Below are 13,203 nucleotides of genomic sequence, written 5' to 3' on the forward strand. Positions count from 1 at the left end.
AATATGGATGTGTCCGATATGCCACCTTGCCATAGATGGTGAGTACGAGTATCTGACCATCACACGAGGGGCCTCAGTGGTAAGTACATCCTACACAATTCAGGCAGAAGAGACGCCCCCAACAGGCGGCACACTGCAGGGCCGGTGGAGGGAAGTTAGAGATCGCAGCCCGCTCCGTTCCTAATCTACACCTTCCAGCTGCAGCACAAAGACATTTGATGTCGGAGGACAGAAATGGGCGCTGTGGGGTTTCTCTGTGCAGTGGGAATGGCGCCCCCATGTGGAGGGTACATGTAGAGACACACTAACCTTGTTCTCCCACTCGAACTCCGCCCACATCTGCCTGAACTCTGTGTCTGTGCAGGCGGCGGGCTGGATGTAGTCCATGATGTCGATGTGGATATCGCTGAGGACCACACAGTTCCGGTCGCTGGCGGCTCCCGACACGTCGTACACTGCGGAGGGGGGAGGGGGACACACACACGTTCAATGCAAGACTCAGAAATCAGCTGGTATGACACAACTCATCACTCAGACATGGCGGCTGCGTTCATTTTCACCTGGCGATTCTGCCAGTTACTTCCTGTCTCCGGGTGACAACGCTCCTCCCATCGACACGATTCGCACAAGGCAAAGAGCATGCGGGGTCACCAAGACGTAAACCTTTACCGGTCCCACCATGGCTCTGCCCCTGAGGAGGCGGAGTCTCATTGGACGGGAGAAGGCCGAGTGACCTCCCTTGTTCTTTGGCTTTCACCTGATAGATTAAATTCTCCTGAGGAAGCTACTAACTGTGGCGAAACACGTAGAGACATTTTCAGATTGCACCTTCTTCAAGCTGTATAATTGGTTGGATTTTTATATTCTCTTTTATTTTTAACTTTTATAAATATTCATAAAAATTTTGTAATTTTGCACCTTAAAAATCCCAACCCCCTCTTACTTTTCCTAAATATTCCCCTTTGACTTGTCATGTTTGCCGGCGATAAAGTGTACTGGAATTTAAATACACTGTGGGGGGAGGAAGCAGAGACACCCCCCGGAGAAACTGGGCACCTGCAGTCAGTTACCTGAATGAGTATAAACTGTACTGTATCTGGTGAGGCCAATCAGCAACAGCGTGGTCACCCCTAGGACAGGATTACACCCCCTATGTAATGGAAGTGGAGGAAGGGGTGGTGTTCTGTAGGCCTGTCCTGAGGGGGGGGGAGATAGCGCTCACGCACTGTACGGAGGTGCAGCGTAGTCACACCTAGGACAGGATTACACCCCCTATATAACGGAGGCGGAGGAAGGGGGTGGTGTTCTGTAGGCCTGTCCTGGGGGGGTGTCACTCATGCACTGTACAGCAGTGCAGCGTGGTCACCCTAGGACAGGATTACACCTTCTATATAATGGAGGTGGAGGAAGAGGGTGGTGTTCTGTAGGCCTGTCCTAGGGGGGGGGGGGGGGGGGTGGCACTCAAGACTACAGGACCCGCCCAATTCCAGTGAGGAGAGTTTAGGTGGGAACAATGTAACAGATAATAATTATAGTAATACAGCCGATCGGAAGCACCGTTATCCTGGGTGGAAGTCGTATGACGTCCTCCCGCCTGCGTGCCTCGTGCGCACCCTAGGAGCCGTGGTGTGATCTGTGACCCGATGTGTCCACCAGAACACGGATCATCGTACTGGGCCGGCCCTGGTACCATGTGATCGCTGTGACCAATCACATGGCAATAGTACACAAAGGCTTTCATTCATAGGCATTCATTGTGTTCTCTGTAATTGGTCACATGGAACAGGGGCCAATCACAGCAGACCCTGTACCATGTGATGGCTGTGGCTATTCACAGCTACCATAATTGTACATAATGGCACATGAATGGAAGCCATTTATAAAAACAATTGCTTATCCAGTGGGCTCCTTACACAAATCCCTCTACTGACGGGCAGACCACACCCACCTATATTCCCGAATATGATGCCGTTCTCTGTGGAGGCCACCTTCACGTTGGCCTTGATGTTGGCGAAGTCGTGCGGAGCGAGGGTGAGAGGAGACGGCTTCTCCACCAGCTTCAGGTCACCTGGAATTAGAAGATCAGTCGTTATATTATCGCTTTTAATCGGGAGATGAGAAAACTCCACAGCAACCAATCAGGTGTCAAAATTCCTCATAACGCCAGTGCAGAGGTGAAGGTTAAACCTAATTGGCTACTACAAGTGGAATGGAAGCTTTCAGCTGCCAATTGTGACTAATCTTCATAATGTGTAATGTGTGAAGGGCACTGCCGCCACCTGGTGTCAGCACAGAGGAACTACAGCTACTGAGATGTATAAAAACAGATTACATCTACAGACCCCATTACTGTACCGAGCCGCTCCGCCCACAACTGGCAATTCAATGATTACTGGATAATGGAATGCTAAACCCCCTGGCAGCTCCTTCTACTACCTTGAGAGGAGGATGGACGTGTCTACTGACTTTTATAGAAAGTCTTTCCTAAGATCTCTCAGTGGTTGCCTTGCCCACAATCCAGGGCTCCCCCCCCTTGCCCACAAGCCAGGGCTCTCCCCCACCTTGCCCACAAGCCAGGGCTCCCCCCCACCTTGCCCACAAGCCAGGGCTCTCCCCCACCTTGCCCACAAGCCAGGGCTCCCCCCACCTTGCCCACAAGCCAGGGCTCTCCCCCACCTTGCCCACAAGCCAGGGCTCCCCCCCTTGCCCACAAGCCAGGGCTCCTCTCCCTTGCCCACAAGCCAGGGCTCCCCCCCACCTTGCCCACAAGCCGGGGCTCTCCCCCACAAGCCAGGGCTCTCCCCCACAAGCCAGTGCCCCCCCCCCTTGCCCACAAGCCAGTGCTCCCCCAACTTGCCCCTTGCCCACAAGCCAGTGCCCTCCCCCCCCCCTTGCCCACAAGCAAGGGCTTCCCCCCCCCCTGCCCACAAGCCAGGCCCCCCTTGTCCACAAGCCAGGGCTTCCCCCCCCTGCCCACAAGCCAGGGATCCCCCCCCCTTGCCCACAAGCAAGGGCTTCCCCCCCCTGCCCACAAGCCAGGGATCTCTCCCCCTTGCCCACAAGCCAGGGCTCCCCCCCCTTGCCCACACGCCAGTTCACCCCCACTTGCCCACAAGCCAGTGCCCCCCCCCCCACTTGCCCACAAGCCAGTGCCCCCCCCCTTGCCCACAAGCCAGTGCTCCCCCAACTTGCCCCTTGCCCACAAGCCAGTGCCCTCCCCCCCCCTTGCCCACACGCAAGGGCTTCCCCCCCCCCCTGCCCACAAGCCAGGGCTTCCCCCCCCTGCCCACAAGCAAGGGCTCTCCCCCCCCCTGCCCACAAGCCAGGGCTTCCCCCCCCCCTGCCCACAAGCCAGGGATCTCTCCCCCTTGCCCACAAGCCAGGGCCCCCCCCCCCCTTGCCCACACGCCAGTTCACCCCCACTTGCCCACAAGCCAGGGCTCCCCCCCCCCTTGCCCACACGCCAGTTCACCCCCACTTGCCCACAAGCCAGGGCTCTCCCCCCTTGCCCACAAGCCAGGGCTTCCCCCCCCTGCCCACAAGCCAGGGCTCCCCCCTTGCACACAAGCCAGGGCTTCCCCCCCTGCCCACAAGCCAGGGCTCCCCCCTTGCCCACAAGCCAGGGCTTCCCCCCCCTGCCCACAAGCCAGGGCTCCCCCCTTGCCCACAAGGCCGGGCTCCCCCCCCTTGCCCACAAGCAAGGGCTCTCCCCCCCCCTGCCCACAACCCAGGGCTTCCCCCCCCCCTGCCCACGAGCCAGGGCTCCCCCCCCTTGCCCACACGCCAGTTCACCCCCACTTGCCCACAAGCCAGGGCTCCCCCCCTTGCCCACACGCCAGTTCACCCCCACTTGCCCACAAGCCAGGGCTCTCCCCCCCTTGCCCACAAGCAAGGGCTCTCCCCCCCCCCCCTGCCCACAAGCCAGGGCTTCCCCCCCCCCCCCTGCCCACAAGCCAGGGATCTCTCCCCCTTGCCCACAAGCCAGGGCTCCCCCCCCTTGCCCACACGCCAGTTCAACCCCACTTGCCCACAAGCCAGGGCTCCCCCCCTTGCCCACACGCCAGTTCACCCCCACTTGCCCACAAGCCAGGGCTCTCCCCCCTTGCCCACAAGGCAGGGCTTCCCCAACTCGCCCCCCCTGCCCCTGCTTGTCATCCTCACCGAGTGTAGCGAGTTCCAGCGTGCAGTTCTGTAGGGTGTCGTTGGTCTGATTGACGACTAACACATCCAGGACAATGTCGTACTGGTTCACATGTACATAGGCCTCTGCGTAGACGGGATCCGAGAATCCGGTCAGCTGTGTCACCTGGAAGAAGAAAGCAGAGAAAAACATTCATCACCTTTGTAACAAAAAGAAAGAAAACGGTTTACACATCCAATCAGGTGGATCGTTTACCAGGAAGACCAACTGCCATTGTACAGGTCAGTCATGTGACCGTCATTCCCCAATCAGACACAAGGGGCGGGGCACTTACTTTATTGAGTTTGGATGCCAGGGGGTCAGTCGCCTCCTTCCTCTGGGTGGTCCCCATAGCGGCCAGCAGACTCAGCTGGAACTGATCCTCCTTGGACGCCATCTCGCTCTTGGCGGTGAGCTGCATGAAGGAGATTGGATCGTCCGCCTGAACCGTCACATTGCGCTTCTCCGACTCCTTCTGTGGAGAGTAAAAGGGGGACAAGGTGAGACAAACGCGTCAAGTCTTCTCCTACACAACTCCTCCTCCTGCTGAGCCTGGACCCCCCCCCCCAACAACAGAAGTCTCTGTCCCATGTCAGGAGGGGTGGACCCCAACAGAAGTCCATGGACACCCATAAAGGGGACCTGGCAGGAGGGATGGACCCATAAAGGGCACCTGTCAGGAGGGATGGGCCCATAAAAGGGGACCTGGCAGGAGGGATGGACCCCAACAGAAGTCCATGGACACCCATAAAGGGGACCTGTCAGGAGGGATGGACCCATAAAAGGGGACCTGTCAGGAGGGATGGGCCCATAAGGGGACCTGTCAGGAGGGATGGACCCAACAGAAGTCCATGGACACCCATAAGGGGACCTGGCAGGAGGGATGGACCCAACAGAAGTCCATGGACACCCATAAAGGGGACCTGGCAGGAGGGATGGACCCATAAAGGGCACCTGTCAGGAGGGATGGGCCCATAAAAGGGGACCTGGCAGGAGGGATGGACCCCAACAGAAGTCCATGGACACCCATAAAGGGGACCTGTCAGGAGGGATGGACCCATAAAAGGGGACCTGTCAGGAGGGATGGACCCATAAAAGGGGACCTGTCAGGAGGGATGGGCCCATAAGGGGACCTGTCAGGAGGGATGGACCCATAAGGGGACCTGTCAGGAGGGATGGACCCATAAGGGGACCTGTCAGGAGGGATGGACCCATAAGGGGACCTGTCAGGAGGGATGGACCCATAAGGGGACCTGTCAGGAGGGATGGACCCATAAGGGGACCTGTCAGGAGGGATGGACCCATAAAGGGAACCTGTCAGGAGGGATGGACCCATAAAGGGAACCTGTCAGGAGGGATGGGCCCATAAAAGGGGACCTGGCAGGAGGGATGGACCCCAACAGAAGTCCATGGACACCTATAAAGGGGACCTGTCAGGAGGGATGGACCCAACAGAAGTCCATGGACACCCATAAAGGGGACCTGTCAGGAGGGATGGACCCAACAGAAGTCCATGGACAACCATAAAGGGGACCTGGCAGGAGGGATGTACCCAACAGAAGTTCATGGACAACCATAAAGGGGACCTGGCAGGAGGGATGGGCCCCAACAGATTTCCATGGACACCCATAAAGGGGACCTGTCAGGAGGGATGGGCCCATAAAAGGGGACCTGGCAGGGGGGATGGACCCCAACAGAAGTTCATGGACAACCATAAAGGGGACCTGTCAGGAGGAATTGACACCTACTGAAGTCTATGGACACCCATAAAAGGGGACATGTCAGGAGGAGTGGACACCTACTGAAGTCCATGGACACCCATAAAAGGAGACCTGTCAGGAAGTTACCTTCTGGGAGAGCTTCTCCTCCTCCAGCTTGGCGTGCAGCATGTTGGAGAGGGACTGACGGCACTCTTTGTTGAAGATTTCGCTCATCAATGGAGTACATTCGGAAAGAACCTTCAGACACAGAGAAATCCGGTCCACGTCGTCGTCTGTGATTTGCTTCTTGGGCAGCGAGGATTTCCCCAGGTGCAAGATGGTTGCCATCAACAACATGGCTTCTGATACAAAGGACTGCAGGAGGAGAGAAGCAACGATAGAGTGTGAGAGACAAGAATAGGAATACCTTATGCTGAGGAGGGAAGCCTTCGTAGAACAGAAGGTATTTCCATTTCTAAATCCTGGCAAAACACTCCATGTGACTGGCACCCTGCTGTCAGGACCCGGGTCTGAACCTGCAACCTCTGCTGTGTCTGGCAGTATCTCTTCTTGCTGAGCCAAGTGAGATGCTATACGGCCCCCTTCCCGAGTCCTTAGATAGCCTTGTCTCTTTTTTCTCTTGAACTCTTTTCTCCTCCCATGAGCTTCCTATTTTAGCCATGCCTCTGCACTTCCTGTTTGCCAGATTATTTTGCTCTCTCCAGCCAACATCTCGCTCTTGTCACTCCCGCTGCCACCTGTATCTTCGCTACCACTTGTTACTGACTTCTGGCTTGTTTACGGACCACGTTTTTTGCTTGATTTCTACCTGCTATAGCACAGTGGTTATCACCCCTGTCCTTAGGACCCACTAACAGGCCAGGTTGTAAGTATTACCTTGGGGGGAGATGCAGACTAGAATACTGCAATCACTGAGCAGCAAATGAGATCACCTGTCATGTATTTCAGTTATCTTGCAAACCTGGCCTGTTAATGGGCCCTGAGGACAGGGTTGATGACCACTGTGCTATAGCATCCTGACTCGCTCCCCTCCTTGGTGTCGTGCAGGGTCCCCAAAAATCCCAGAGTCTCATGCATTCAGGTCTCCATTGTTAGCCACGAACGAGCGCCAGGACCGATCTGATCCCGAGCGCCGCTGAGTGCCATAGCAGGTCCCGCCTTCTGGAGCCTGCGCAACGACTATGATGGACATCCCACTGGTCCAATACCGGGACCGCGGGACGTCCATCATAGGCACTGCAGGCTCCAGAAGGCGGGAATTACAATGCGGCTGCCGCGCCACATCCCAGCTCTTCGGGGACGGCTCTCCTCCAGGCTCCTCGGCTCTCCTCTCTGATGACTGACTGCCTGCTGTGACACCGCACACCACGGCTGAGCTGAGGTAGGTCAGACAGTGGGGCCGATTCAGGTACCTGCGCGCCTAGTTATGGCGGCGCAGCGTATTGTATTTACGCTACGCCGACGCAACTTACAGGAGCAAGTGCAGTATTCACAAAGCACTTGCTCCGTAAGTTGCGGCGGCGTAGCATAAATGGGGCCGGCGTAAGCCCGCGTAATTCAAATGTGGAAGGGGGGGGCGTGTTTTTTGCCAATGTGTGATGACCTGATGTGATTGACGTGTTTTACGAACGGCGCATGCGCCGTCCGTGTACATATCACAATGTGCATTGCTCTCAAGTACGCCGCAACAATGTATTGGTTTCTTTTTTTTTTTTTTAATTCTTTATTTTGTTAACAGCAATCCTAACAACATTAAGCACTAATACACAGTCACATGTCAATATTTCAAATTACAGTTTACATCCACTTCTCTGATTATTACATTCTTTACACCTATCCTCTTTACAACTGGTTATCCCTTAATTCTGAACAGCTCAACTATCACTCTATATTATTAGCACAAAAACATTTTACCTTCTGTCCGACTGAGCCCCCCCCCCATTCTCAGCCACACCCTTCTTATCCTATGCTGTTTAAATATAAATAAAAACAAAAGCAGAGAGAAAAGAAAAGAAAAGGGAAAAAAAAAAAAAAAAAAAAAAAACACCCTCCCCCTCCCACTGTGGTCCGGTCCCCCCTCCCCTTGCACCCCCTTATGGATTCTGTTTCTTATATTCCTCATATGGTGACCATACTTCCTGATATTTCCCTTCCTGTTCTTTTAATATCATAGTCAGATTTTCCATTTGTTGAATCTCCGTTATTCTCCCTATCCATTGCATTTTTGTTGGAGCTACTGTACTTTTCCAAAGACTCGGGATGCATGCTTTTGCTGCCGTAAGTAAATGTCTCACCAAAGAATTTTTATATTTTTCATTGGATAACGGGATGTCATGCAAAAGGAACACTGACGGTTTTTCTACAAGAGCCACATCTGTGATTTTTTTTACTGTTTCAGCCACCATCTTCCAAAAATCTCGCACTCCAGAACACTCCCAAAAAATATGTAAAATGGTACCTTCTGCATTTTGACACCGCCAGCATTGATTAGACACTTGAGGAAACATCTTATTCAATACTGCCGGAGTTCTATACCACCTGGTTAAGATCTTGTACCCTCCCTCCTGATATTTAGTTGCCATCGAGGCTTTATGGGTAAATAGCAGTATTTTCTTTTTCTGTAGCTCCGAGAAAGTCATTCCTAGGTCCCTCTCCCATGCTTTTAAAAAAGCCAATTCTTGTGGAGCTCCTAGATCTACCACCATCGCGTACATAGCAGAAAGTAAGTGCCTCATAGGCTCTCCCTTTAAACATATCTTTTCAAAGTCAGATAACATTCGTAATTCTGCCATATGTTGCGTGGCTACCCGTATATATGCTTTGAGTTGTATTAACCTGAAACTGTCCAAGTTTTCCGAGAACTAATTTTCGATCTCCTCCCGAGTCATTACATAATTATTCCTTGAAAAATGAACCATCCTACTAATTCCCCTCTGCCTTACCTCTTTGAACCGTTGGTCTACCAATCCTGGCTCAAAACTTGGTGTCCCCAAAATTGGGGTCATAGGACTTGGGTGTACCGACATCTTTGTTTTCTTGAATACTTTTTTACTGACCTGGATTGTAGCTCCTATCGTGGGATGTCCCTTCACCTCCTTTGGTATCACCCCCTCCTCTATCCACACTATTCCCTCCAAGGGTATATCAGTTATATTTTGCTCCATCTGTATCCATGGTTTTTCCTTATCCGCTATACACCATTCTACCACTCTCATTAAATGTGCTGCTACATAGTAGCTTTCCGGGTCCGGAAGTCCCACCCCTCCTCTTTCTTTAGGTAGAGTCAGCACCGTTCTGCGTACTCTCGGGGTTTTCCCTGCCCAGATAAATCTCACAAACCTAGAACTGATATCTCTCAAAAATCCGGCCGGTAACTTAATGGGTAGAGTCTGGAATAGGTATAACAATCTGGGCATCACATTCATTTTAATGATATTTATTCTTCCAAACCACGTGAATACCTCTTTATCCCACCTTACAAAGTCCAATTTTATTTGCCGGATTAAGGGTGCAAAATTGAGTTCGAAAACTTGGCTCAGCTTGTTTGGTATTTTGGTCCCTAAATAACTTATGTATGAATCCGTCCACCTAAATCCAAAATTCCCCACTAATTGCTGTTTCAGTTTCTCGCTCAGTTCCACACCCATTGCCTCGGACTTGCTATAATTTACTTTAAAATTAGATAGCTCTCCGTATTTGCGTAATTCTTGTAGCAATACTGGTAGAGATATTCCTGGCGAAGTTATAAAAAATAGCAAGTCGTCCGCATAGGCCGCTACTTTATGTTCTCTTCCTTTTGTTACCAAACCCCTAACATCTGTATTAGCCCGAATTGTCCTCAACAATGGTTCTACCGTAAGAACAAATATGATAGGGGAGAGTGGACATCCCTGCCGTGTCCCATTACTAATTGAAAAAGGTTTAGACATCATATCATTTACTTTGACTCTTGCCCTAGGGCATGTATATAAACTCTTAATCCAATTTAACATCCCCTCTCTCAACCCTATATGTTGCAACACCACTCTCAGGAATGTCCAGTCTACCCTATCAAATGCCTTTTCAGCATCGGCAGATATAATCACTAACGGCTTCTTTTGAACATGCGCTGTATGAATCGCTCCTACTACCCTTTGGGTATTCTCCCTCCCCTCTCTACCAGGAGTAAACCCCACCTGATCTGGGTGTATAATTGCTGGAATATATCCTAATAATCTGTTGGCCAAGATTTTTGTCAGGATCTTAAGGTCAACGTTCAATAGTGAAATTGGCCGATAACTGGCACAATTAGTTGGATCTTTGCCCTCCTTAGGGAGTAGTGTAATATGAGCCATCAATGTCTCTTCTCGCATCTCCTGCCCTTCCCTTATTGAATTAAAGGCCGTCAAAAATTTTGATGCCAATTTCTCCGAGAACGTCTTATAATAAAGCAGTGTATACCCGTCGGGACCAGGCGCTTTACCTGGCTTCATTACTTGTATGGCTTCTAAAAATTCCTCCATAGTAATTGGCCCATCAATCCCTCCTGCTTCCTCTTCCGACAGCCCGGGCAGCCCTGATGCCTCTACATACTCTTTTGCCTGATGTTCTCGGTTAGACATCCTTACTACTTCCTGTTGCCCTTCTATTTTATACAATTTGGTATAATACTCTCTGAATACTTCTGCTATATCCTTAGTAGATTTCACCAAAATGTCTCCCTGTGTTTTTATCTGTTCAATATGGTTCCTAGCCCGAGTTTCTCTTAAGGCGTTTGCCAGCATTCTACTAGGTTTATTTCCGTATTCATAATACGCCCGTCTACATCGTGTTAGTTTTGCTTTGGCTCTATCCATCAATAACCCATTTAATTCCTCTCGTATCCTCATAAGTTTTTCTTCTACTTGCTGGGTTTGTGATTTCTTATGTGCCAGTTCTAATACCCCAATCTCTTTCAACAATGTCTCCATTTTAGCACCTAAAACACGTTTCCTATGGGCCCCTAATGCTATCAACATACCTCTGATATAGCATTTGTGAGCTTCCCAACTACATAATGGTGATATTTCTTCTGACTCATTGATAGTAAAAAAAAACTCTAGTTCCTGCTTAATTTTGTGTTCATACTCGGGTTCCCTTATGAGTGTCTCATTCATCCTCCAATTCCATTCCTTCGGACTTGCCTCGCCCAATTCCATAGTACAACTCATTGGAGCATGATCTGACAATGTGAATGGGCCTATTGAGGCTTCCACTATGCATGTTATTGCATTCTGAGATGTAAAAATATAGTCGATTCTAGTATACGTTTTGTGATTTGCAGAAAAAAAAGTATAATCTCTCTCATACGCGTTTAACGTTCTCCAGGTATCTATCATCTGTAAGTCTTGCAATAATCTTTTCGCCCTCCGAAGTTTGGAATAGGACAAGTGAGACACTCCCTTTGAGACATCTAAGGTGGGATCCAATGCAATATTCAGATCCCCACCCAGTATGACAATTCCCTCTTTGTTTTGGTGAACCAAATCCATATATGTTTCTAGAGCAGTTATTTGATCCTCATTAGGTAAGTACATATTGACCAGAGTGACCTTTTGTTCATACAAGACTCCATTTATAATAAGAAGGCGCCCTGACTCATCTTGAGTTATCTTAGATTCTTTCCATGGCACCTGGTTAGACATCATAATTGCTACACCGTTAGCTTTTGATGTTTGGGATGCGCTATGATACACGATTGGGAACCTACGGTTCCCTAGTCTAGGAATTTTGTCATTTCTAAAATGTGTCTCTTGTAGAAAAATAATTTGAGATTTTAATCTACCTAACTCCGCCAATAATCTAGTACGTTTTTCCGGACTATTTAGCCCTTTCACATTGTACGAAGTAAAGATACACTTCGTCATCTTTCCTACCCTAATTTCTCCCCAGACGGCCCTGTGGAGGGATAAGGGATAAGACCGGACCACAGGGAGATAAAAAAAAAAAAAAAAAAAAAAAAAAAAACAACTTAAACCTCAAAAAAAAAAAAAAAATTATAATAAAAAAAAACGAAAATAAATAAATAAATATTACAAGTTCCTTAGGGTCTGGTTAGATCCTCCAGTACCCTGCGTGTTATACTCTCAAGGCAGTTGTAGGCACTATGCCCTGGCAACTCTGCCTACTACTTGCCTACTATAAGAAACCTAAAAAAAAAAAAAAAGGCACAAACAAGAAAAAGAGAGAAAAAAAAAAAAAAAAATCTTAAACGTCTCCGACTTCCCTCCACTTGGAGGAGAGACGTTGAAATAGGGGGGAATAAATAAACACAGCAGCGATCTGAGCCTTCCTATCCACCCCTTGCACCCACTTTTTACCCGCTTCTTATTACCTTAACATCACCTTTTGATCCCTTCCCTTGAGCCCCCTTCACTCCCACTGCTTATTCCCAACAATGCTGTTTGAAAGATATGACCGTTAAACTTAGACTCTTATGGAACCCCAAAAAAAAAAAAAAAAAAAAAAAAAAAAATTAAAGGAAGCCCTAACCCTGCTATCCTTCCTGCCACCTTGGGGTGTCCCTTACTAGTAGTACCTTTTAAGAGTAGCCCTCCTCTCCCAGGGGAAGCTAAATAAAAAAAAAAAAAAAAAAAAAAAAAAAACCTTTATATGCCTCCCTTTTACTCCCCTTATTCCCCCCCTCTCCCTCCCCCTCCCTCCCCCCCTTTATCTTAATTAAATTCCTCCCCTCTTTATATTAATAATTCCCCCCCTTCATCAAGTGTTACCCTTCCTTTATAGCCTAGTGCTCTAGTGATCCAAAAAACCTGTGTACTACCCCTTACAACCTACCCCCCCCCCCCCCCATTACCAGTCCTTTACCCCAAAAAAAAAAAAAAAAAAAAAAAAAAAAAAAAAACAGGTACCCCTATACCAACATTGATATTTATATATACCAACTCCCCTACCATTCATACACATAACTCACAACACCAGTATAACCTCAGTGCCAACATAATATCAGCTCAACCCTGCCGATATATACACACACACATATTACTTACAATATTCTGGGACCCCTATTGTCCGTGAAAACATTATCTGTGCAAAATATTGTGAATTCCCCCCCCCCTCCCCTACCCCCCCCCCCCCCAAACATAAAAAAAAATGAATATACCCCAAGACATATACACCCTCACAATCACCCCTACTCCCCTCCCCCCGGGATCTAGGGGCAACACTCTACTATGAATTGTTCCACTGTAACTACTTATGTACCATGCTATTATATGTTACCCATACCAAGAAGGAAAAAACTACCCCAGCAGTTGATCCTGCCCC

General features: G+C 49.7%; 1 protein-coding gene across 1 annotated transcript in view; it reads right to left on the minus strand.

Annotated features, from left to right (window-relative positions):
- Positions 1-309: 309 nt before the first annotated feature.
- Positions 310-13,203, minus strand: part of LOC120922722 (coatomer subunit beta) — a gene marked incomplete at its 3' end in the record, with an annotated part of 31,816 nt that continues 18,922 nt past the window's right edge. Inside the window, 5 exon segments of the mRNA XM_040334763.1 lie at positions 310-455; positions 1,949-2,068; positions 4,162-4,306; positions 4,476-4,655; positions 6,028-6,255. Coding sequence (XP_040190697.1) covers positions 310-455; positions 1,949-2,068; positions 4,162-4,306; positions 4,476-4,655; positions 6,028-6,255 — 819 coding nt within the window.

Source organism: Rana temporaria, unplaced genomic scaffold (assembly GCF_905171775.1).
Source record: "Rana temporaria unplaced genomic scaffold, aRanTem1.1, whole genome shotgun sequence".
NCBI lineage: Eukaryota > Metazoa > Chordata > Amphibia > Anura > Ranidae > Rana > Rana temporaria.